Genomic DNA, 26,708 nt, shown 5'->3' with positions numbered 1-26,708 from the left:
TATCCAATGACACTGTTGATAACAAACTAATCACAAAATAATAATAAGGTTAGTAATGAGGATAGAGTATGAAATGTATGTTAGTGACAATAATATTGGCCATTAGGGTAAAATAATAATGTTAACAGTTATAATGTATGAAATAATAAGTATACAATAAAATGATACATTTAATGTTTTAAATGTAATTAAATGTAATTTTTTATTGAGTTAATAATGTATGAAATGGAAAGTATAAAATCACATTTCTAATAATATAATATAGACTATGGATGAATATAAATGACAAGTAAAAACTTTGTATGCCGATCATGATCACAAGTAATTAAGATTAAATTATACAAAATAAAATGACTGTATAAGAGAAGTGGGGGGAGGGGGGGGGGGCAGAAGTCACAGGGATGGGAAGACGTACAATCCACAATCTAATAACAAAGGGGTTGGTTTAGTAAACCCGGAGAGTGCAAAATCTGGTGCAGCTCTGCAATCCAATCAGCTTGTTCAATTAAGCTTTGACAAAAAAAAAAAAAAAAACTGAAAGCTGATTGGTTTCTATGCAGAGCTGCACCAGATTTTGCACTCTCTGGGTTTATTAAATCAACCCCTTTGTTATTAGATTGTTGATTGTACAACTTCTCGTCCCTGTGACTTCTCCCCCCCCGCACCAGATTTTGCACTTTCCAGTTTTTGTAAATCAATTCCAAAGTGTTTTTTTTGTTCCTCCTGTATTTGTCTGATTGATTCCTATCCCTCTGACCCCCTGTTGCCAGAGTAGTAAGTGTGGGAAAACATCAACAAAAACCCAACAGAGGTCATGACCCTTCCCAGCTCCATACAAAACCAGAACTGAGGTTTTGGATGGAGTTTCACAAAGGCACCATATCAGCATATTTATCAAGATGGGATGATGATAGTGGAGTTCACACAGTGTTGAGATACATTAGCATCAGGTGACCTCAGAAAAAGATGACAAACTTTAGATAAAGTATAATAGTTAATCCAGTAATGATGAGGGGAGTCCTGGGCCCAGAATACAGAAATCCCGACGAACCTGAAGATGAGATATGATAATACCTGAGATCAATATTCCACCTGTTTATATATATATACAGTATAAAAATAATAATAATAATAATAATAATAATAATAATAATACATTCATTAATAATTACCTGCCTGTTTATATCCGTGTTAATTAATATAATGGTGTTCATTTAGTTAAACACTATTATTGTAAAAATACTCTTATATAGCTGTAACATATACCGCAGTGCTGTACAGAGAACACTGAGACAATCACATCAGTCTCTGTACCAGAGGAGCTTACCCGCTAATGTCCCCCCACAGTCACTCACTATTCTTATACATTTATATAGCTCTGACATATACCACAGTGCTGTATAGAGAACACTGAGACAGTCACATCAGTATCTGTACCAGAGGAGTTTACACTCGAATGTCCCCCCCCAGTCACACACTATTATTATACATTTATATAGCTCTGACATATACCACAGTGCTGTATAGAGAACACTGAGACAGTCACATCAGTATCTGTACCAGAGGAGTTTACACTCGAATGTCCCCCCCCAGTCACACACTATTATTATACATTTATATAGCTCTGACATATACCACAGTGCTGTACAGAGAACACTGAGACAGTCACATCAGTATCTGTACCAGAGGAGCTTACACTTGAATGTCCCCCCCCCCAGTCACACACTATTATTATACATTTATATAGCTCTGACATATACCACAGTGCTGTACAGAGAACACGGAGCCAGTCACACCAGTCTCTGCACCAGAGGAGCTTCTCCACTAGGTGGTGCTGTTGGCTCACTCTCCTGTGATCTTAGCTGAGAGAAGCAGCAAAGCCTGGGGCCTCTCATGCAGGCTTTTCCCAGCCAAGCATGGACCATGTTGGGGAAGACGAAGGTGGAGGCTCTCCAAAGGCACTGAGGCCTACTCCATGTGCTCAAGCTGCAATGGATCCTGGGTCTGTCCCTATGCAAGAGGAGTCCTTACCAGTCTTCTAGGATAAAGTGATGAACAGACTTTGCTGCATTGCTAAAGAGGAACAGAGACTTTCTGTCATGAAAGAAGATCTCAGGAAAAAGAAATCCCTGCATAGTAAGTCTGGTAAAAGTAAGATGTAAGTATCCAAGCTGTAGTCTCTGGGGGAGGCATTGAAAAAGCAGGAGAAGTTGGTTGATTTTCTGAAGGAAAGCAGCAATGTGTTTAGAGAAAAGTGTGAGAATGAAGAGAGATTCCAACAGATGAAGGTGAGTGCCTCTATGCCAGTACCAGCCAGAGGGTGGATGCCACAGCAACGGCGACAGTATGGATGGGGGGTAAGGAATAAGGATGAGCTCCGGCATGTTCACCCAGCCCACATGCAGAGACCGCTAGGAAGTCGGCACTGCGCTAATCACAGGCAGTGAGACATTTCCCGATCTCTGCAGCTGCACATCAGTGCCTGTGATTAGCTCAGCACACTGCCGACTTCCTGGCGGGCTCTGCATGTGGGCTATGCTAGCATGCTGGAGCTCATCCTTAGTAAGGAAGTGGCTTCTCATGGTGGCCCCAGTACTACCCCTGTCTCAGGATATGTTGCACCTGAGTCAGTATCTGCCCCCCTCCCTCCCCAGTGGCCTGGGCCATCTCAGGAGGAGGTTGAGGAAAATGGCGGATTGCTGCAGACCATTACAGAAATGGAATCTCCCTTGAGTGGCACCAACCCATCAGATGAAGATCATGGGAATGCAGGAAGAGACGGCATGTATCCAGACAGAGAAGTTTCTGCTGGCTGTGAGGATTCCCATATGGACATTAACAGTGCAGAGCAGGAATGTTTCATGAACATTGTAACTGCAGAGCAGGAGGGCCATATGAACGCTGAAACAGCCTGTATTTTTTTCTAAACAGAAGACTTTACTTGATGATGGGACTGCTGGTATCTGTGGTACTTCTGGGACTATGGTGAGTGGGACTGTTGTGCTGGAGGGGAGGATCAAGTGGTGGGTAATTTACCAAACCAGATTTCAGAGGTTCCTATGCAGCCAGTAGGGATAGGCGAATTGTTCGGCCCGAGCATTAGTTTGGATCGAACTTTCAATGTTCGAACACCGTCTATTTGATTGTGTTACTGCCAGTTCAACGCCATATCGTATTGCGTGTGTTACTGCCAGTTTAACGCCATATAGTTTTGCATGCGTTACTGCCAGTTTAACGCCATATAGTTCTGTGTGCATTACTACAAGTTTAACGCCATATAGTTTTGTGCGTTACTGCCAGTTTAACGCCATTTACTTCTGTGTGCGTTACTGCCAGTTTAACGCCATATAGTTCTGTGCATCACTGTACGTTTGGCGCAGTATATTATATTGTATCCATGGAGTGTGTCTGTGTAGTGTGAGTACTCAAATTAAAGGGCACCAAACACCTCTTTACATTGATTAAAGTGCATCTACGTACAGATTTCAACTTCTCCTTTACATTTGCTTATAAGCACCGCCCCCTCTCTCCCAATAATGTCTGGGAGAACAACAAGGAGAGGCAGACATTCCCTTGGCATTGTAAGGGGGCCAGCAACAAATGTGTCCACAGGCAAAGGTGGACGTGGTGGTCAGTCCTCAGACAGGGCATCATTTCCTCTGTTTACTGAGTTTGCCCATGCTATCCAGCCACAGCATGCAGAGGAGGTGATGGACTGGCTTACTAAACTTTCCTCATCCTCTGTCACACAAGCAGAGACAAGTGTGCAGTCCCCTGCAGTTGCAGAGTGGATAAACCTGCCTCCTTGTCCACATCTATTCCTGCCATAGCTGAGGAGTCAGCTGAGTTATTTGACACAGCATCAGCCACTTGCTCCTTGATGATGCTCAGCCATTATTGGATTCAGATGCTGGTTCTGAGGTTGAGGATGACAGGAACATGAGCCTAGAGAGAGGGAGGAACACTGGTAGACAAATTGGCATTCATGTTCCCCAAGCCGCAGCGTATTGAAAGTTGTCTCCAGTGGTAATGGTGAAGATGGAGATGATGAGGTCACTGATACGACTTGGGTGCCAGATAGAGCAGAGAAGGAAACTGAAGGTGAGGCGGCACAACCCCAAGGAGGTCGGCATCAAGAAAGAGCAGAGAGCAGCCACTCTATCCCATCACATTCTGCAGCTGTTATCTCCTGGCCCACTCCCCAAAGCTCAGCTGTTTGGGCCTTTTTCAGCACATCTGCAGCAGATCACACTGTTGCTATCTGCAAACTGTGTCACAGGCACATCAAACGTGGCAAAAACACAAGGCATTTAATTTCCAACCACTCTGCCCGTTGGCAAGAGCACCTAAAAGCCACACAAAGGGGGCACAAATCTGTCCCTCGTCCTCCTTACCCACTGTAGTCTGCCCCTGCGATACCGAGTCATTACCTTTCAACAGCCTCCACTGACAGGGATGATGGTATAGCACAGGGTGTCCAAGGTCCTAGCAGCTCATCTACCAGCAGCACACCACCATCTGTAGACTGTAGCCGGCAAATTTCTCTGACCCATCTTCTGCAGCAGAAAAAAAAATACAGTCCCTGCAAACCACATGCCTAGCGCCTGAATGCAATCTTGTTAAAGCTGTTGGCTCTCCAACTTCTGCCTTTCAGCCTGGTGGATTCTGCCCCCTTCCGTGAATTTGCACAATGTGCTGTACCACAATGGCAGGTTCCCAGTCGATACTACTTTTCAGATAAGGCCATTCCATCTCTCTACCATCACGTGGAAGGGAATGTTCTGGCATCCTTGGGCAAGGCAGTCAGCCGTAAAATCCACCTTACTGCTGACATGTGATCCAGCAAGCATGGGCAGGGACAATATATTTTATCCACAGCACACTGGGTAACGCTGCTTGCAACTCGAAAGCATGCAGGACAGGGCTCAGTGCTGCAGCTTGTTGTGCCCCCAGGTCTCCATACAGCTGGTGGTGATGATGCCTGACCTGTGAGCTCTACCCCCTCCTCATTCTCCTCCTCCACCACCTCCATGCCCTCCTCTGCAGAATTGTCCTATGAACATCAGGCACCCCCTAAGCGTTCAAAGGGCTTTGCCCAGAGTAAGGCTAAAGGGTGCCATGCAGTGCTTTAGCTGGTGTGTTTAGGGGACAAGAACCACACCGGAGCAGAAATTCTTGCAGCTCTGCAAGGACAGGCCCAGAGGTGATTCACACCACGCCAGCTGGAGCCAGGAATGGTGGTGTCTGATAATAGCTCAAACCTCCTGTCCACCCTTAGACAGGGAAAGTTGACACATGTGCCATGCCTGGCACATGTACTCAATTTGGTGGTTTCCTAAGTATGTACCCAAGGTTGCAAGATGTACTTAAGCAGGCCAGAAGAGTCTGTAGCCATTTCAGGCGGTCATACACAGCCAGTGCTCGGTTGACTGAAATTCAGCGGGAATTCCACCTGCCCGTAAATCGCCTGATTTATGACATGCCCACCAGGTGGAACTCAACTTTGGGAATGCTGCAGCGGCTATACATGCAGCAGAGGGTTGTCAACAAGTACTTGTGTCAGTATGGCACGACAACTGGCTCAGGCCACCTCTGCTTTTTTTTCCCCAAGCCAATGGCTGATCATTAAGGATGCATGCACTGTATTGTCACTATTTTGAGGAGGCCACAAGGATGGTGAGCGGTGACAGTGCATGCATCAGTGACACAATCCCTGTTGTGTTCTTGCTGGAGCAGACTCTGCGTGGCATTATGGACAGGGCACTGGAGGCAGAGCAGCAGGAGGAGGATTTCCTTTCCTCTTAAGGCCCACTTTAAGTAGACACCATCATTCCTTTTCACAGAACACACAGGAGGAGAGAGGGGAGGAGGAGTAGGAGGAGGATTCTGGCACTTTCCTCAAAAAAGTTTTATTAAAATGTACATAAATACAGGGGTTAAGCAGTATACATATCAATATACATAACACAAGAATCAAAAAAGCAGAGACATTTTTAAAGGCTGAGTAGCCCAACACAAAAATAACAGGAATATGTGTCTCAGCAGAGCATTTAGGGATTGGCATACGAGAGCGTTGGGTGCGTGGGTTATGAGTTCTTAGAGCATAGAACAATTCAGAGAGTTCCAGGTGGAGGTGATGAGGTGGCAGGTCATGTAGTCTGAGTCGTGGAATGTTTGTAGTGGAACCAGCATGCCCACATGGTGTTGAATTTGTTTGGATTATCGTTAGCCTGACTTATGAGTTTTTCCATGTCCGCTATTCTGTCTACTCGACGGATCCAATCATTCACCGTTGGGGGAGTAGCAGTCCTCCAAAGGAGTGGAACGCATACATTGGCTGCATTAATGAGGTGTAGCGAAAGTGATCTTTTATATAAACCAAGGGGAGCTGGGGTGTGGTGTAAGAGATAATGTGCAGGAGAAAAGGCTGGTGGGTAGGTGGTTATTTGTGAGATCAGTTGGTGGATCTCTGACCAGAATGGTTGAATGAGGGCACAGTCCCACCAAATGTGAAGTAGGGTGCTGCGTTGCATCGCCAGCAAGTTGGGGGTACGGCTGGGTGAAAGTGGTGGACTTTGTCAGGAGTCCTATACCATTTTGAAAACAGTTTGTATGTATTTTCCTGTGTTGAAACGTTGATTGAGCCTTTATGAAGGAGGGTAAAGATGCGTTCTCATGCAGTGGGAGTGAGATCCAGAGAGAGGTCTGACTTCCATCGTCGTACTATTTTGTCTTCCTTAACCTTATGTCCCGAATGAAAGAGAGAGTATACGGAAGAGATTAGGTGGCCCTGCGGTTCTGTGCTGGTGCAGAGGAGTTCAAAAGGTGAGTAATCTCTGTGCCATTGAGTGGTGAGCTTGGTAGAGGCAAAAAAGTGTCGTAATTGGAGATATTTATAAAAGGGGATATTGTATTCAGGGATTGTGGCGGAAAGTGTGTGGTGCGGTAGGAGTGACCCATTTTGGAAAAAAACGCTGTGCTCTGGCATGCGAAGTGCTTGCATTAAGAGTTTGGTCTTTAAGTGTAAGTCCCGGATGGAATTCTGGGTTGTTTTCTAGAGGTGTCATAGGACCGAAGGAAGGAGTGATAGTAAGTGTTTTACTTGCTGTTTTAAAAATGGAAAGAGTGACTCCAATGAGTGGGTGTGACGTGTAGTCTTTGGGTATAGATGTGATTTCGATCCACGGTGAGTTTGGTATGGGTAAATTGGCAAAAGAGTCTTCCAAAATTATCCAATCTTTGGTGAGACGGTGTAGGTGCCAGTCTACCAACCTAGTCAGGTGGCAGGCCCAATGATATTTTTGTTTTCAAAGTTTTTTATTGAAAAGCAGACATGAAATACAACAGGCAATATTTGTGTGACATGTAGCAATAAGATTTATACAGGTTTCTTTTCTGCGACATGTGCATTAAAATAGGCAACAAGAACATATCAGAAATAAAATGTCCAGAGGTTATTCCTCGCAGAGATATTTGTGGACGTAATATATCTATTTTGATTTATAGCTAGAAAAAAGTTGAAACAATAACAAAAATTAAAGTATTATTTGTTTGCTCAAAAAGAGAATCTGCGAGCGTGTGCATAGTCAAAATCTAGCAATCGTTTTGTAAATTGTAGAAAACATTACCAGTGATGTATCCGGAGGAGAAACGTAAAGTAGAAAATGTAGAGTGAGGATAGTGGCAGGAATAGGGTAGTTAGAGGGAGGCTAGAAGTAAGGAGTGGAAAAGGGGGGGGGTGGCCGGGGGGGTCGCACGAACCAAAGAAGCGTCATTAAGTCTGTCTAGTGTTGTTGTAACCAAATTAGGGTTTAAGAAGTTGTTTGTCGAAGTCCGGGGGTAAGAAGTGTTCAGCCCAAGAATTCCAGATTTTAAGGTGTTTGGGAATTTTATCAAGGATTGTTGCTTCTATTTTACTGTGGATCATAGCTTGAGTGACCCTATTTTTGACTTCAGCCAGGGTGAGTTTTGGGGTTTTCCAGGCCCTGGCAATCGTCTGTTTGGCTGCTGTCGTGAGCTGAAGGAGAAGGCGGGTCTGGGACCTGGTGAAATCCGGGGGGGTAAGATTCAGCAATGCGACAGCAGGATCAGGATCCATGGGGTGTTGAAATATGGTGGAAGCCATATGGAATATTGCAGCCCAAAATTCCTGTACTATTGAGCACGTCCACCATATATGTATATGGGTACCCCGTTCGTTACAGCCACGGAAACAGGTATCAGGATAATTTGGAAGAAATTTGGAAATCCTGGCCGGCACTAAGTACCATCTCATGAGTACTTTGTAGTTCGCTTCCCGAGCTATTACATTATGGGATGATATTTTCGTATTGGACCAGATATCAGACCAGTCCTCTGCGTCAAGATCTAATGAGAGGTCGGTGGACCACTTTACAGCGTAAGAGGGAAGGTTGGTTGGGGGAGAGGTCAGGTGGGTATATAGGAGGGAGATTAGTCCCGGAGCATGAGGGTTAGAGTTGCAAATTCCTTCAAAAATGGATAGATCATCTAGTGAGGTGTGTGTACCTATAGTTGTACGAATAAAGTGGGCTATCTGTAAATATCTAAATATTTCTGTAGGGGGAATGTCAGCATTGTTTTGTAGCGAAGGAAATGTCTTAATGGTAGATCCAGAGGTGAAATCGCATATGCGATATAGTCCCGCCCTAAGCCAGATTTGAAACGATCTTGGATTGGTTTGGGCCGGGTAAAATTTCGGGTGATCTAGGAACGAAAGTAACGGGGAATGAGGAGATTGTAATTTAAATGGACTTCGGAGTTTGTCCCACAATTTAAGGGAGTGTCCTGTAATGGGGTTACTGATTGGACCTCGTGTTGAGGGGGGCAGCCATAGTATGTTAAACACTTTGAGAGGGTGAAGGTCAATGGCTTCCAAACTAACCCAAAGTGGAGTTTCATTTTTTGCATGATATAGGGTTATCTGGGCTAGTTGGGCTGCATGATAATATCCCAAAAAGTTAGGTAGACCCAACCCCCCCTTGAGTTTACTGCGAAGTAATATAGCTTTAGCTACTCTAGGTCTAGTAGAGCCCCATATATATTTGGACACTCTTGTCTGAATAATGCGGTGGTAGTATGAGGGAATAGGGATCGGAAGGACTCTATATAAATAAAGTAATTTTGGCAGCATAGACATCTTTACAGCCGCAATCCGGCCTAGCCATGAGATACATATCGGGCGCCAAGATTCTAATAGGCTTGTTATGTGTTTTAACATAGGGAGGTAGTTGGCTCGAAATAGGTGGGTTGGGTCGCTAGCTAACTTGATACCAAGGTAGGCTATTGTGGTTGTAGACCAGGTGAAGGGGAAGAGTTCTCGTAAATGTTCTAGTTCTGAGTGTGGTAGGGACACGTTGAGGGCCTTAGATTTGGATTGGTTGACTTCTAATCCTGATATTAGCGCAAATTTGTCTAGAAGGTAAATTAGATTCGGGAGTGTGGTTCGTGGGGATGTGACAAATAATAGTGCATCGTCGGCAAATAGGCATAATTTATGTGATGTAGAGGCTACATCTAAGCCTTTAATATTTGGGTTTGCTCTAAGGAGAGCTGCTAGTGGTTCGATCGCTAATGCGAACACTAGAGGGGAGAGGGGGCACCCTTGTCTTGTACCTCGTTGTATCTGAAAGTAGTCCGATCGGTATCCTGAATATTTAACATATGCTCGTGGCTGATTGTAAAGGGAGTCTACCCATTGTAGAAAGTTGGGGCCAAATCCCCATCTTTGTAGTATATAGCGGAGGTAAGGCCAAGAGACAGTGTCAAATGCCTTACGAATGTCAAGAGAGAGGAGATGCATAGGGATTTGTCGTTTTCGAGCTAGGTGTTGGAGCAGGATGACACGACGGATATTATCACTGGCCTGACGTTTTGGAATGAAGCCTACCTGGTCTTTATGTATAAGGCCACCTATAATTGGGTTGAGGCGTAATGCCATAATTTTGGCTAGGATCTTTATATCTAGATTGAGTAAGGATATGGGCCTGTAATTGGACCACAGAGAATTGTCTGTGTTAGGCTTGGGTATCATAGAGATAATGGCTGTCAACGTGTCCCGACCAAAAGAGTGTTGTTTAAGGAGGGCGTTAAAAGTGTTAGTGAGAAGGGGGGCTAGGATGGGAGCAAATTTTTTGAAGTATGAAGTAGAAAGACCATCAGGGCCTGGTCTTTTGTGTGGTTTAAGAGACTTTATAGCAACAAGAACTTCTTCGGACGTGATGGGGGATTCCATAGACTCTTTATTGGCCTCTGACAATTTCGGGAGTGTGATGTTTTGAAACAATACCTCAGCTTGTGTCGCCGAGAAGATACGTGTTGGGGTATATAGTTCAGCTAACTTTCTGCGAAATTCAGAAAGCACCTTCACTGGGTTGCTCGTGAAATTATCCTTGGCCAGTTTGAGTCTGATGGGATTGTGCACCCTTTCTGGTTGACGTAGTCTCAATGCAAGGAAAGTATCTGGTTTATTGGCTTTAGTATAAATTGTGTGGTTGGATCTGCGAATGGCTTTGTCTGCTGATTCTGCCAAGAGCAGGTCCAACTCTGTTTTCGTCTTTTCTAACAGAATTCTATGAGGTTCAGTTGGAGTGGATTGGAATTGGAGGGAGAGGCGGTGAAAATCTGCTTCCAATTGCTGGGTTCTAAGTTTTTTATCTCTTTTGAGGTGAGTAGATACAGATATGCAGGTCCCTCTAATTACGGGTTTGTGCGCCTCCCATAATAGGACAGGTGAGATGTCAGGAGTGGAATTATGTTTTATGTATTCTTTTAGGGCTAGTTCTATATCGAAACAGTATGATTGGTTAGTTAAAAATGCCTCATTTATACACCACGTACGGTCTCTAGACTGAGGGATCAGGGTAGAGACAGTTGTGATCACTGCACAGTGGTCTGACCAGGTAATTGGAATAATGTTTGAGTGGAGTAGGATTGGTGAGGATGCAACAGGTATAAAGATGTGATCAATCCCTGAGAAGGATTTGTGTGGGTATGAATAGAAAGTAAAGTTTTTTTTGGCTGGATTACATTCTCTCCATGTGTCTAATAAAGAGGCTTGCTGGAATAGTTTGCGAAATAGTATAGAGGGGGAATATTGTTCAGGGGTATAAGGAGATTTATCGAGGTGCGGATGTAGCACTTGATTGGAATCACCGCATATAAAAAGGGTGCCCTTGCAGTGTGTTCGTATTACTTGTAGGAGATGATTGAAGAAGGGGTTAGGATTATTATTGGGGGCATAATAGGAGACTATAGTGGACATCACGTCTTGCAAGTGTCCAACTAAAATAATATAGCGGCCTTCAGGGTCTTTCATTTCTTTTGTTAGGGTGAATGGAAGGGTGCGGTGAAATGCAATGAGGACGCCACGTTGTTTAGTGGCTGCCGAGGCGGTGAACACTTGGGGATATTTAGAACTGAAGTATTTAGGGGTTGCTTGGGTTGAAAAGTGTGTTTCCTGTAGGGCCACTATGCTGGCCTTCAGGTGTACGAAGGTACGAAAGGCCTTAACCCTTTTATTTGGGGAGTTGAGTCCCTTAACATTAAGGGAGAGTATGTTCAGAGGGGCCATTTATGTGGATAGGGGGAAATACTAAGGGTAGATGTCTGAGGATCATGCGGCCCACCCGACCTAGTGGATAATGAGGAAGGAAATGAAAAAAAGAGGTGTGAGGAGAAGAAAAAGGAGGAGAGAGAGGATAGAGCATGTTTTTTGTAGAGAGAATAAGGAAGTGTAATAACACTTGGTACGTTGGGCATGTTAGCCCAACAGGTAGATGCCCATACCTCCAAACCAGCCAGCTGGCGAGGAAGCATGTGCATCCTATAGGGGGGAGCAGTGACATTTCCCCGCCGCAGGTCGGGAAAAGTTAAGAAACTGTAGTGCTCAAACAATATAAACAGTACGCGCTAAGACCGTATCATTATATTCAGTTGTGAGATATCGGCAATAATCCCACTTTGGTGAGAAAGATCCCAGCGCCAAATAAGTGGCACAACTGAGATCAGAATCACCAAGGGGGATAAGGGAATCTAAAAATAGAAGGTATCAACTTAACTATGTCTATATAAGTAATATAATTAGTATTTTCGAAATCTTAGGTTAAACAAGCAAGGTTAAACCAAACAAAGCAAAAGGAAATTATTTAGGACATATGCACCCTATAATGAAATTAGGGGGATCACATATGCTGAGTCCCGCAACAATGGGAAATCTTACCAGAACACAAACATCTGTGTCTCGGAGGTGTAAAGTAATAAAAAATAAAAAATAAAAAAGGAAAATGGAAAAGTCACAACTATCTCAGTTCATTGAGATATCAACCGTGTAACCAGGAGTTCTCCTGAGGTGTTGAATAGTAGCATTAGATGCTAGGTTCTTCAGCGAGACGTGTGTGCTTTAGGATCAAAAAGGCTTGCTTGACGAGACGGTGTTCCTTTTCGGATCGAGGAAGGGCCAGCTTGATTCCGCTTAGGAGTAGTGGTGTAAGGGTAGGCTGCAGAACGGGCTGGAGTACGTGGTAGCGAGGTTTCGGATTGATGGACAGGGGGCGACAGGTGCAGTGATTCAAGAAGACGCTGCAGTGATTCTGGAGATGTGGAAGAGTGTTGCTGCCCCTGGTACGTGAACTGAAGAGAAAAGGGGAAACGCCAGGTATATTTTATCTGATGCTGTATCAGGATTTGTAATTGCGGCTTCATGGCTCGCCGTTTAGCAATGGTAAGGGGTGCTAGGTCAGAGAAAAGTTGGTAGTTGTGGTCTTGGAACTGGAGAGCGTCTTTATTCCGGGCTGCTGCGAGTAGTTGCTCCTTTGTGCAGGAAAAATTGTAGTTTAATTATTATGTCCCGCGGAGGGCCGTCTTGTTGGCGGCGAGTAAGCGCCCTGTGGATTCTGTCAAATTCCAGGCGTTCAATGGGTATGGAGGGACAGAGATCCTGGAAAAGGGCTGTAGTAAAGGATTGTATATCCTCAACCAATTCAGGGATACCCCGGAGGCGTAAATTGGACCTGCGAGATCGGTTCTCGGCGTCCTCTAAACGTGAGAGTAATGTGGCGTTTTCCTCACGGAGGGCTGCCTGTTCTTGAGCATGTTCTTGTATAGTAAGTTCTATATCATCTACTCTGGTTTCCAAGTCTGCTGTGCGCTGACCTAATTCCCATATCTCCCGTGACAGTCTGTTAGTTATTTGGTCAGATGTAGCTTTCAGGGCCTTGTTTAACATCTTTTCCATATGTTTCAAGAACCAATTTTTGAAGGTCTAGGAGGCCTAAGCCTCCCAGAGGTTTGGGTAGGACTAGCCTTTCCCAGCTCAGACGTGGGGTCTTGGAAGCCCAGATAAAGATTCTGCACATATGTTTATAGGACTTAAAGAATGAGAACGGTAATTTGATGGGAATCGCTTGAAAAAGGTAAAGAAGTCTGGGTAAGACGTTCATCTTTATTATGGCGATTCTGCCCATCCAGGAAAAGGATCCCAGATGCCACTTCTGTAGATCACCCTGGATTGACAGGAGCGTCGGTAGAAAATTCCTGGCATAAAGGTCACTTAAATTGGATGGGATCTTAATCCCAAGATAGGATATGGCATGCCGTTTCCATCCGAAGGGGCACTTAAGTTTACATTGGGACACTGTAGCAGTCGGTAGTGTAATATTGAGAGCTTTTGATTTTTCAAAATTAATTTTAAGGTTGGATAGAGATTTGAAATGCGAGAAGTCTACCAGCAGATTAGGGATGGTGGTGATGGGATCAGTAAGGAAAAGTAGGATGTCGTCTGCGTATGCGGCCATTTTGTATTGCTTAGGATTCATTTCTATGCCTTTAATGGTGGGGTTATCTCTGAGTTTGTGGAGCATGGGTTCCATGGTCAAGATAAATATTAGCAGGGAAAGGGGGCAGCCCTGAAGGGTTCCATTGGATACAGAGAAGGCGTTCAACAGGTTACCGTTAATTCTGATTCTCGCCGTTGGAGAGGAATAGAGGGCCAGGATCATTTGTAGCATGAGGGGTGGTAGGCCTATCGCCCGTAGCGTGGCTTCCATGTAATCCCAGGCCACCCTGTGGAACGCCTTTTCTGCATTGAGGGAAAGGAAAAACCCTGAAGTGGACGTTTTGGAGAGCCAATGGTGGATGTTCAAAGCCTTGGTGGTGTTGTCCCGAGCTTCTCTGCCCAACCTGGTCTAGTGATACAAGATTCGGGATGAAGGGTAGGATGCAGTGCGCCAAGGCCTTGGCGTAAAGTTTTAGGTCCACATTAAGTAATGATATTTGGCAATATTTGATACTAGCGTGGGATCCTTGCCTTGTTTGGGGATAAGTGTGATGTGTGCTTCAACAATATCTCTGTGGGCTGCCGAGTCAGGTGAAAGGTTATTGAGGGCTTTGGTAAGATGGGGGACAAGAATAGTCGGGAAGGATTTATAGTAGCTGACCGACAAGCTGTCTGGGCCAGGGCTTTTGCCTGTTTTCATTTGTTTTAGGGCGGAAAGGATTTCCTCTGTGGAGAGGGGTCGGTCTAACCCTTGAGAGTCATCCAAAGAGAGGGGGGTAGGGCCGTACCGTGCTAAAAAGTCTGTGATAGCTATCTTACGATCTATGTTGTTTTCAATGGTGCGTGCAGTTGGGAGGTTGTAGAGTTCAGAAAAATAGTGGACAAATTGGTCCGAGATGTCCTCATTAGTAACCACTGCGTCGCCAGATGGGCGGCGTATTTCGTGGATCATCTGGGCGGCCCTCTTGGTTTGGAGAGCTCTCGCCAGGAGTTTGCCTGCTTTGTTGCTAAATTCATAATATAGCTTTTGTGTCAGTGCAAATTTACGTTTCAGATTACTATTGAGTGTTTCTAGGAGTTCCTCCCTTGCCATAGTGAGGTCTGCCAAGGAGGAGATCGCCAGGGATGCCTTGTGTGCCTGTTCTAAGGAGCGGATGCGTGTAGTCAGTTCAGTGATGCGTGATTTCTGCATTTGTTCCGTTGCGCTGCTAGGGACAGCAGTTCTCCCCATATGACGCATTTATGTGTGGCCCATGTGACCATTGGTGCAACGGTTTCTGAGGAGTTTTCAGTAAAAAAGTTAGAGAGGCACGTGGTTATCCGTTGCGTGTTAGTGGTGTCGGTCAGTAAGGAACTATCGAGCCGCCAGATGTGGGTCCTTGGAGGTGCTGTAGGCAGAAGCAAGGTCATGGATATGGGGTTATGGTCAGAGAGTAGAGAAGGGTCAATGGTGGCTTTGGTAAGATAAGTCAAGTCTTTCTGGGAGATAAAGAAGTGATCCAGTCTGGTATATTTGCCATATGAAATATAAAAAATAAATAAAGTGCGCTAATTGTATGAAAATACACACATAGATGTGAATACATGTGGGTAGTAGTAAAAACCACAATCTACTGAGAGCAAGTAAATGACTCCATGAGTGGTAAAAATATATAAGTGCAAAACATAAAAACTCAAATAAAAAGAAGAAACAAAAAATGTGTACATGTGAAATACAATGATATTAATAGCGTGAAAATCTGAAAATCAAACAAACTCAGTCCATGGGTTCAAATATAAAAAGTTCATCAGTGAAAAAAAGCTTCCATCCACTATACAGCTCAGCAGCAACTAATCCCCCTATGAGTGGATTGACAAAGGAGAGAGATGTGCAGGATGGTGCAAATCCACTGGCGGTGACTCCAATAAGTGAGAAAGTGATAAAGGTGGACTCTTACCCTCCGTGTTGGACCCCCTCCTTGGCAGGGTCTATCAGGCATGCAGATTTTTGCCCTCTGCAGGGACCATGTAATGAGAAGATCTCCCCAGCAGCTGTTAGGAATGTTGTCTCCGATCCGGGCTGGTTCAAGTGAAACGCCTGGAGAGGGGGGAAGGAAAGCTCTCTTGCTCCCAGTGTGACAAAGGAAAAAACAAAAGAGCAGAGCTCCAATAGTGTAAAAAGTTTCGGAATTTATTAAATAAAAGTACAGACCGCAACGGAGAGTGCACGCTCCGTGAGGTGAAAATACAATTAAAAACAAGCCGGCATATAAAAATTGTAATAACCCGTGCATAACATGGGGCAATCGTGACGGCTTACAACGTAGCCACGCCCTACATGTTTCGTCATTAGTAGACGTCTTCAAAGGGGCACGGGCTACGTGTTAAGCCATCCCCTTCACTTTAGGATGCAGTGTGCGCCATGTGTCACGGAGTAGTAAGTTATTAAGTTGCATTTTAATAGCCCGAAGAGCCCTGTATGTCAGGGATGAGTTTCCATTGGAGGTGTCCATAGAAGGGTTAAGAGCCACATTAAAGTTGCCACCAACTATTAGGGTGCCGTTTTGGAAACTGGTAAGCTGCTGGAGTGTGGTACTGAAAAAGGCAACTTGCTTGGAGTTGGGAGCATAAATATTGGCGATTGTGAGCGGTTGACCGTGAAGGGAGCCCTTAATAAAAAGGAATCTGTCATGTGGGTTCCTTTGGACTTCAGTAACCACAATGGGGCAATTTTTGGAAATCAAAATGGATACACCCTTTGATTTTGCCTCATTGTTGGAGGAATGATAGACCGTGGGGAAGTAATTGTTCTGTAGTTTAGGGATGGCGTCCGTTCGGAAGTGTGTCTCTTGTATAAGCGCTATCTGGGTCTTTGATTGTCGTAGGCAGTAAATAAGTTTAGATCTTTTCTCAGGAGTGTTGAGACCCCTAATGTTGAGTGAGCATAGTTTAAGGGATTTCATGTGGGGTTATGTGCCACTCATCTAGGGGTTGGTATTAGTTGTCATGCCATGGGTGTGGGGTCGGGGGGCGAGATTGGGGGGAGAAGAGGGGGAAGTGCCTCCGGCGGATGTGAATAGTGGAAGTGAGGCACGCTGGTCACTGGAGGGAAACCGATGAGGTGTGGAGAGTAGGGATGAGCCGAACACCCCCCTGTTCGGTTCGCACCAGAACATGCGAACAGGAAAAAAGTTCGTTCGAACATGCGAACACCGTTAAAGTCTATGGGACACGAACATGAATAATCAAAAGTGCTAATTTTAAAGGCTTATATGCAAGTTATTGTCATAAAAAGTGTTTGGGGACCTGGGTCCTGCCCCAGGGGACATGGATCAATGCAAAAAAAAGTTTTAAAAACGGCCGTTTTTTCAGGAGCAGTGATTTTAATAATGCTTAAAGTCAAACAATAAAAGTGTAATATCCCTTTAAATTTCGTAACTGGGGGGTGTCTATAGTATGCCTGTAAAGGGGCGCATGTTTCCTGTGTTTAGAACAGTCTGACAGCAAAATGACATTTTGAAGGAAAAAACTCATTTAAAACTACCCGCGGCTATTGCATTGCCGACAATACACATAGAAGTTCATTGATAAAAACGGCATGGGAATTCCCCAAAGGGGAACCCCGAACCAAAATTTAAAAAAAAAATGACGTGGGAGTCCTCCTAAATTCCATACCAGGCCCTTCAGGTCTGGTATGGATATTAAGGGGAACCCCGGCCAAAATAAAAAAAAAAAAACGGCGTGGGGTCCCCCCAAAAATCCATACCAGACCCTTATCCGAGCACGCAACCTGGCAGGCCGCAGGAAAAGAGGGGGGGACGAGAGTGCGGCCCCCCCTCCCTCCTGAACCGTACCAGGCCACATGCCCTCAACATTGGGAGGGTGCTTTGGGGTAGCCCCCCAAAACACCTTGTCCCCATGTTGATGAGGACAAGGGCCTCATCCCCACAACCCTGGCCGGTGGTTGTGGGGGTCTGCGGGCGGGGGGCTTATCGGAATCTGGAAGCCCCCTTTAACAAGGTGACCCCCAGATCCCGGCCCCCCCCCTGTGTGAAATGGTAAGGGGGTACATAAGTACCCCTACCATTTCACGAAAAAAGTGTCAAAAATGTTAAAAATGACAAGAGACAGTTTTTGACAATTCCTTTATTTAAATGCTTCTTCTTTCTTCTATCTTCCTTCATCTTCTGGTTCTTCTGGTTCTTCCTCCGGCGTTCTCATCCAGCATCTCCTCCGCGGCGTCTTCTGTCTTCTTCTCCTCGGGCCGCTCCGCACCCATGGCATGGGGGGGAGGCTCCCGCTCTTCTCTTCTTCTCTTCTTCTCTTCTTCTCTTCTTCATTTTCTTCTCCGGGCCGCTCCGCAATCCATGCTGGCATGGAGGGAGGCTCCCGCTGTGTGACGGCGCTCCTCGTCTGACAGTTCTTAAATAATGGGGGGGGGGCGGGGCCACCCGGTGACCCCGCCCCCCTCTGACGCACGGTGACTTGACGGGACTTCCCTGTGGCATTCCCCGTGACGTCACAGGGAAGTCCCGTCAAGTCACCGTGCGTCAGAGGGGGGCGGGGTCACCGGGTGGCCCCGCCCCCCGTTATTTAAGAACTGTCAGACGAGGAGCGCCGTCACACAGCGGGAGCCTCCCTCCATGCCAGCATGGATTGCGGAGCGGCCCGGAGAAGAAAATGAAGAAGAGAAGAAGAGAAGAAAAGAAGAAGAGAAGAGCGGGAGCCTCCCCCCCATGCCATGGGTGCGGAGCGGCCCGAGGAGAAGAAGATAGAAGACGCCGCGGAGGAGATGCTGGACGAGAACGCCGGAGGAAGAACCAGAAGAGCCAGAAGAACCAGAAGAACCAGAAGATGAAGGAAGATAGAAGAAAGAAGAAGCATTTAAATAAAGGAATTGTCAAAAACTGTCTCTTGTCATTTTTAACATTTTTGACACTTTTTTCGTGAAATGGTAGGGGTACTTATGTACCCCCTTACCATTTCACACAGGGGGGGGGCCGGGATCTGGGGGTCACCTTGTTAAAGGGGGCTTCCAGATTCCGATAAGCCCCCCGCCCGCAGACCCCCACAACCACCGGCCAGGGTTGTGGGGATGAGGCCCTTGTCCTCATCAACATGGGGACAAGGTGTTTTGGGGGGCTACCCCAAACCACCCTCCCAATGTTGAGGGCATGTGGCCTGGTACGGTTCAGGAGGGAGGGGGGGCCGCACTCTCATCCCCCCTCTTTTCCTGCGGCCTGCCAGGTTGCGTGCTCGGATAAGGGTCTGGTATGGATTTTTGGGGGGACCCCACGCCGTTTTTTTTTTTTTTTTTGGCGCGGGGTTCCCCTTAAAATCCATACCAGACCTGAAGGGTCTGGTATGGAATTTAGGGGGAACCCCACGTCATTTTTTTTTTTAATTTTGTCCGGGGTTCCCCTTAATATCCATACCAGACCTGAAGGGCCTGGTATGGAATTTAGGGGGACTCCCACGTCATTTTTTTTTTTTTATTTTGGTTCGGGGTTCCCCTTTGGGGAATTCCCATGCCGTTTTTATCAATGAACTTCTATGTGTATTGTCGGCAATGCAATAGCCGCGGGTAGTTTTAAATGAGTTTTTTCCTTCAAAATGTCATTTTGCTGTCAGACTGTTCTAAACACAGGAAACATGCGCCCCTTTACAGGCACACTATAGACACCCCCCAGGTACGAAATTTAAAGGGATATTACACTTTTATTGATTGACTTTAAGCATTATTAAAATCACTGCTCCTGAAAAAACGGCCGTTTTTAAAACTTTTTTTTGCATTGATCCATGTCCCCTGGGGCAGGACCCAGGTCCCCAAACACTTTTTATGACAATAACTTGCATATTAGCCTTTAAAATTAGCACTTTTGATTTCTCCCATAGACTTTTAAAGGGTGTTCCGCGGCATTCGAATTTGCCGCGAACACCCCAAATTGTTCGCTGTTCGGTGAACTTGCGAACAGCCAATGTTCGAGTCGAACATGAGTTCGACTCGAACTCGAAGCTCATCCCTAGTGGAGAGGTTTGTCCACAGACCTCAGAGATATAGTGTATCGGTGAGGTACAGGACTTAGACGGTGTGAGCGTCCCTTTAATAGGTACAGCACCCCGACACGTACCTGTGTGGGGGTTGGTCTAAACCAAAGCAGTGAAGAAGGTGCAAAAGTAAAACAGAAATAAATAACAAAAAAGAAGAATAGAGTAGATTTCAAAGTCCGCCGCCAGATGGTACCTAGTATTGGTGGAGGCGGGTGGTAAATGTGTAATTTGGGGTTGAGAAGACAGGAGCAAGGTGTCTGGGACACCTCAGGGAAGTGCATTAATAACAGGTAACAAGTATCTTGTGAGACCATCTGTCAGCCACAGCGTGAGTGGGCTTGTATATTACCAGCGATGCCAGCCCCCTCAGGTTAGCAAAAGGTACCAGAAATGGTAATTGCCTGGGCCAAGAGCTGGTGTCATGACAGAAAAACTATTATAACATTAACAAGCATAATATAGCCAAAAGGTATATAAAAGGTATGAAGCCATGAAAATCTGAGGCAGCACATTGCTTGTGTGGACATTAGACCGTCCAGTAAAAGGTGACAACAAAATTATTCAATGCAGTAATGTATTAAACCTAGGATAATGAGAACCACAGTATGAGTTACCATTAATGCCATATGGGGGAAAAAAAAAAAAGAGCCTTGGTATAATTGTGGTTGGACAGAGAAAAAGGAGGGAGAGAAACACATGAGGTGTGTGTTGTGTCTATGCCAGGCCATGAGAGATCCTCAGTCAGCAGGTACCTGTTCTGTTGATCTCTGCATTAATCCAGTCGAAGGTGCGGTTGGCTGTCATGAATGAAGATTCGCAGTATCGGACCCCTGTCGGAAACCATATTGCGGTGTCGACAGCTGGGCTGTAGATGTCGGGCTGGGCTTCACATGTGGCTCTAGAGGTGTCATTGCAGCGGGAGTCTCCCTAGGCTACATTTGTGCGTTGGGAGAGTCCAGCTAGTGGAGTAGGAGAAGGATACAGCATTTTGAGCATTTTGAGATTAGCTTGGCCTCTTAGGGCGGAAGGAGAGCGCCTCCTACGAAATCTGGTGGCCTGGGTTTCCATGGGTTCTTCCCGCATTGTGTCCTGGATGTCATGGGGCTGAATGCTGCATACCAGTTAGGAACTGGTATCAGTGGTATGCCAAGTGAGCTGCAGAAATGTGGCAGGTCCTCAGGTACCTTAAGGAGAGCAGTGCGGCCATGCGTGGAGGCTGAAAGGCAGAATGGAAACTTCCATTTATAAGGGATGCTCCTCTCCCAAAGGATGTCCAATAGGGGTTTAAGGTCTCTTCTGTGCTGCAGCGTAATGCCAGATAGATCTTGGTAAATTTGAATGGGTGTGCCGTCATGGAGAATTTGTTGTCTTCCCCTGGCCTGTTGAATTATTTCTTCCTTTAATTTGAAATCCACAAGACAGCAGATGATGTTGCATGGGGATCTCTCTCCCTGCCTTTAGGGTGCAGGGCGCGGTGCAATCTTTCCATGGTAATGGGGGTCTGAGGGGGCCTGCGGAGGAGGTTGTTGAAAAGATCCATGACTGCATGAGGGATTTGATCACCCTCTATCGTCTCCGGCATTCCTCGGATCCTGAGGTCATGGCGCCTGCCTCGATTATTGAGGTCCTTCAGGTGTCTCTGCATGTCCCGCATTTGCAGTGTGTGTGAGTCAATGCGGGAGGTGGTAGCATGGAGGGTCGATTCATGGTGGTCTGATACCCTCTCCACCTTGTGCACTCTGTCATTGAGTTCACGCAAGTCGAGCCTCAGCTCGGAAATGGCTGCTGAAAGGGTATCTTTAATGTCGTCTGCAATGGAGCGGAGGTCTTGTAAGTTCAGTGGAGGCTGGGGACCAAGCTCAATACCGATTCCCCCTCCATGTGGGGGAACATGCGGGGGGGGGTTGAGAGTGGTGGGTCAATCAGCGGGAGGGTCCGTGATGGGAAGGACGCCATATTGCCCCTGCCAGCCCTGAACATCTCCGGGATGTTATGGCCCTGTGTCCCTGAGTGTGCCATGGGAGAGCGAGAACAGGAAGTAGAAGAGGTCCGGGAAGCTGTCCCCATCGTTCGAGTTCAGTCGGCAGCGTAAATACCTCCGGTATTTGATAGCTTTCTCCTGTGGCGGCCGGAGCTCAGGGATCAAGCTACCTTCTTCATGCCAAGTCAGGCCACGCCCCGGATTCTGGCACTTTCATAGGCTTTGAAGAAGAGGAAGACATGCGTCAATCTGTAAGCAATGGCTTTCCAACCCCAGGACCCTTGGGAGTAGTACGTGGCTGGGAGGAGGAAGTTCCAGATGCTGTCATCCTGAGTGACCCCGAGGAGTCTGCTTCTCAAGCCTCTGCAAATTTGAGGCGCATGGGCAACCTCATGCTTCAAAGCCTGCGAAAGGACTCAAGAATACGTGGCATACAGGCGAAGGATGATTACTGGTTGGCAACCCTCCTTGACAACTGTTACAATTGGAAAGTCTCAGAACTCATCCTGTCCCCACAGAGAGTGCAAAGGATAAAATCTCTTGAGGACACAATAAAGAGGATTTTATTGAACATTTTTCCTGACTCTAGTAGGTTACAGTGTGGTGGAAAACGTTGTTTTGAGTCTTCCGTTGGTCAAGAAAGGAGCATTGGAGAAGGCATCCGCCTAAGTGAGGCATTTCAGAATTTTTTTAGTCTTAGCTGCCCAGGGCTGTCAGCTTTCACATCCCATCAGCCAGAACTTGCCCAGTATGCTATTGAGTTTTTGGGCTGCCCTGCATCCAGTATGCTTTCAGAACGGGCATTCAGTGCTGCAGGAGATTTTGTTACTGATCATAGAACGCGCCTGTCCGCAGACTCTGTGGACCGTTTGACTTTTATAAAAATGAATCAGTCCTGGATTACCAGCTACGAAGCCCATGATGCCGATGTCACTGATTAAGTCTTTTTGAGATGTGGAATCTCTGCAGGACTTCAAGGCTGCCTAGCTTTGAGGGTGTTCAATCATTTCATCTGGAAGAATGTTTTTGGTATAGGTTTCATGGGCACAATTAACAACCAAAGACTAATTTTTCTGCACCTGTCTGACAGGTGCATATCATTGAAATTTTTTACAGCAAGGCAAATTCTTGCTTACATCAAGAGTATCTCTATAGGGCTACGGTGGGAAGGCACCATCGACACCCAAAGACCAATTTTTCTGCACCTTTTTGACAGCAAGGCAAATTCTTGCTTACATCAAGAGTACCTCTATAGGGTTACGGTGGGAAGGCGCCACCGACACCCAAAGACCATTTTTTTTTAAAGTTAGTTTATTGAGTTTCAAGGAAAACATACATCTGATTGTTCAAAGTTATTCTACATAGTTTTTATACAAACAGTTGAAACATTACTTATGTCTGAATTACATAACATGTTAATAGATTAACTAGAACATTGCTTAGTAGCGTCAGATTGTGCTAGTGTCCATTCCCCACCCACCCCTATGGATACTGTGAGTGGGAAGTGGGCACCAAGCTGCAATATAAAGGAAATAAGAGAAAAGGAGAAAAAAAGAAAAAAAAAATTATAAATATAAACATAACCGCAATTAACATTGGTATTTAGCGTAACCTTAGGTGTCAACAGAAATGTCCATGAGCTGAATAAATTGGATAATGATTTATCCTTCTATTATGAGCTAGCCTGACTGAACTTAAGGATTTCAGTTGGGGGTAGTAATGACTGTTACTGGATCATATACTTGTTAAAGCGGGGTTCCACCCAAATTTTGAACAATATCTGTATGTATTCTCTTCCTTGCCTAGATGCTGACATGCCGTTTAAAAAAATTTAAATCGCCGTAATTACCTTTTTATTTTTCTATTCTTCTTTGCACTTCCTGGTTCTCCTCCCGTGGGAGTAGGCGTGTTTCTAGCCTCTCCCAGACTCCTGGGAGCTAGTCTCAGGCTTCCCAGGATGCCACTGAGCATGTGCGGGAACGAGCAGTGAATGCTGGGAGCACAACATTCACCACATCCAGGAAATAAATGCTTGTGGACTTCAAATGCCCACAATGAAGATGGAAACTGCCTGCAGTGAATAATATAAGTTATTCTTTCCGACGAAATCTGACACAGGCGGACATATTACACACAATATGTGAGTATGTAATGCTGAGAAGAAAAGTTTGTGAATGAACTCAAAAAAAAAAAAAAAACGATAGATAGGTGGACCCCCGCTTTAAGTAGACCTGACTGGAAATATGGACAATTGGGGAAATGGAGGAGAGGGAAGTTTGTTAGGCCCAAGTCAGTCAAGGGGCTTGCTTCTCTTGTCAGCAATCCATGAAGCCCAATTTTTGAAAAAACCTTTGGTGGTCAGTTCAGATTTAGCAAATGCGTACTCCAGTTTGAAGTGCTCATTAGGTATGCGTATAGTGTCTGTTATTGTAAGTGAGTTTACTGACTTCCACCTCTTCACTAGTGCTAGATGGGCAGCTATCAGGATGTGACTTGCCAGTATTTTGGTTTGTTTACACCACGTGGGGATAGATAATCCCAGCAGGAGATCCAAAGATGTCATAGAGGGAGATGCAGGACAGATGGAGGAGATGAGGGTAGATACCTCTTGCCAGAGCTTTTGGATGTTGGGGCAGTCCCACCAGATATGGTGTAGAGTTCCTGTCTCATCGCATCCTCTTCAGCACTTTGCTGATGTTGTAGGGTAGATGGCAGCAAGCCTGGCTGGGGTGAGGTACCATTTGTGATATATCTTTTGTGCTGCTTCCCAATGAGAGATGCAGTGGGACAGGCGACGAGGAAGGGTTGTGGCTTGGTGCCAAAGTTTAATTGGTGGCAGATTGTCCGTGAGAGAGGACCAATAGTTGGTTGAGGGGGAAGATAGTTCATCTGAAGGTGTGGTGAACAGACTGTATGCAAATGAGATACCCTTGAGTGTTGGTTTAGGAGTATTGTCGAATTTCAATAAGGCATCTGGGAGGGAATCTCCCTGTGTCCATTGTATTTTAGATAGAATTGATCGAATTCTAAGATATAGGAAAAAGCATTGTTTAGCTATTCCATATGTCTCCTGCAGGTATGAGAATTAATGTAGGCCCGAAGAGGAGTATAATAGTCCCTCATTAGTTATTCCTTTGCATAACCACTGTTCGAGGTTTAAATCCGGTGACAAAAGCTCTATAGCCTTCAAGGGTAGCCTAGACAGGACTGAGAAAGGTGTTCCTTTGCTGATCTGAGTGATGGCTGTCCATATTCGTATTGCTGTCGTTATTGAGCCTAGAAACTGATGTTTTGGTTTATGGTTGAGTAGCATGGCCGCAAGTAGATTATTTGTGTCAGAGTTGAGGGCTGTAGATTCAATCTGTTTCCAGGATTTTTGAGAATTAGGTAACCGCCACTCTCTCAGTTGGTCCAAGAGTACCGCTCTGTAATATGCTTGAATATCGGGAGCTCCCATACCCCCATATTGAACCGGGGTTAGGAGAATAGTTCTTTTCAATCTTGGTTTTTGTGTTGCCATATAAATGTATCGATTATACTTTGAAGTTTTCTTATTTGAGCTGTAAGAAAGGGTAGGGGGATAGTACGGAATACATTACAGTATGAGTGGGAGTAAGAACATTTTTGACTGATCAATTCTACCAGCCCATGAGATAGAGAAACTGTTCAGTTCCTTGGATAAGCGCAAAAGCTTCTCTACGAGGTTGCCATAATTTACTTTTGTTAGGTTTTGGCTTGGGTAAGTTAAGCGGATTCCAAGATAGGGGAGAGAGGAGTTGGTGGACCATGTGAAAGGGGTTGTTGCTGTTATTTCTTGCTTGGGTTGTGAGTCGATGCCCAAGTTTAGCTTGGTGGATTTGCTATGATTGATTTTGTATAGAGAGATCAAACTAAATGTGTCAAGTATGTTTTGGATGGCCAGGAGGGAGGATTTGGGAATGGTCAAAGTGATGATGATGTCATCGGCGTATAGCCCTATTTTGTGTTCTGTATCTCCAATTCTGACTCCCGTTATTGATGTTGCCAAGCAAATGGATTGTGCCAGTGGTTCCATAATCATGGCAAAAATCAAGGGGGAGAGTGGGCACCCTTGTCTGGTACCGTTGGTGATTATGAATGGGTCTGAGACTATTCCCAATGTCCAGACTCGCGCAGTGGGGTAGGAGTAAAGGCCCAATAGGGCAGTTAAAAATGAATCAGCAAAGCCGAATTTACGAAGCACCTCCTCCATATATGTCCAGTGAATCCTGTCGAACGCCCTCTCCGCATCCAGGGGAAGAAGCAGAGAAGGTGTTCGACTATGCTCTACCCACTGCACAAGGTCTACGAGTCGTCGGTGCCATCCGATGCTTGTCGCCCTGGTACGAAGCCCACTTGGTCTTGGTGGATTATCTGAGGAATTATCGAGGATAGACGTTATGCTAAAATTTTTGCGTAGATCTTTGTGTCTGAATTTAGGAGAGAGATTGGACAATAGTTTGCGGGACTGTCAGGAGATTTGTCAGGTTTAGGCAAAGTGATTATGAGGGCTTCTAATGATTCTTTGGGCATATTGCCTGAGTTAGCAAAGTGGTTAAAGGCGTTGCAGAGATGTGGGGTGAGGAGATCAGAGAAGTGCTTATAATATTCATTGGGGAATCTGTCCGGGCCTGGGGCTTTATGGCTTTTGTTATTTCTTCTACGGTGAAGGGGCTTGACAGGGATTCCAGTTGGTCAGGATTTATTTTTGGCAGGTGTATTGTAGCGAGGAAGGCTTTAATATTTTCTCTGCTGGGTGTGGTTGAAGGGTAAGAGTCTTTTAGGTTGTATAGATTAGCGTAAAATGAGCTAAATTTGTTTGCTATGTCTAGAGGATTTTGAAGGTGTTTGCCTAGGGGGTTTGTGAGAAATTGGATCTTCTTTTTG

The 26,708-nt window shown here is 45.5% G+C and overlaps 1 protein-coding gene across 2 annotated transcripts in view; it reads right to left on the bottom strand.

The window, feature by feature from the left end:
• Positions 1-617: 617 nt before the first annotated feature.
• The window catches only part of LOC141126757 (ecto-ADP-ribosyltransferase 5-like), a 125,884-nt gene continuing 99,793 nt past the window's right edge, over positions 618-26,708 (bottom strand). For both annotated transcript variants that reach the window (XM_073612734.1, XM_073612733.1), the window contains exon 5: positions 618-1,051. In XM_073612734.1, coding sequence (XP_073468835.1) covers positions 957-1,051 — 95 coding nt within the window. In that variant the 3' untranslated portion in view covers positions 618-956. The remainder of the gene's footprint in view (positions 1,052-26,708) is intronic.

The sequence above is a fragment of the Aquarana catesbeiana genome, linkage group LG02 (genome assembly GCF_042186555.1).
Source record: "Aquarana catesbeiana isolate 2022-GZ linkage group LG02, ASM4218655v1, whole genome shotgun sequence".
NCBI classification, from domain to species: domain Eukaryota; kingdom Metazoa; phylum Chordata; class Amphibia; order Anura; family Ranidae; genus Aquarana; species Aquarana catesbeiana.
The sequence above is the reverse complement of the archived record's forward strand: the minus strand, read 5'-3'. Positions and strand labels throughout refer to the sequence as shown.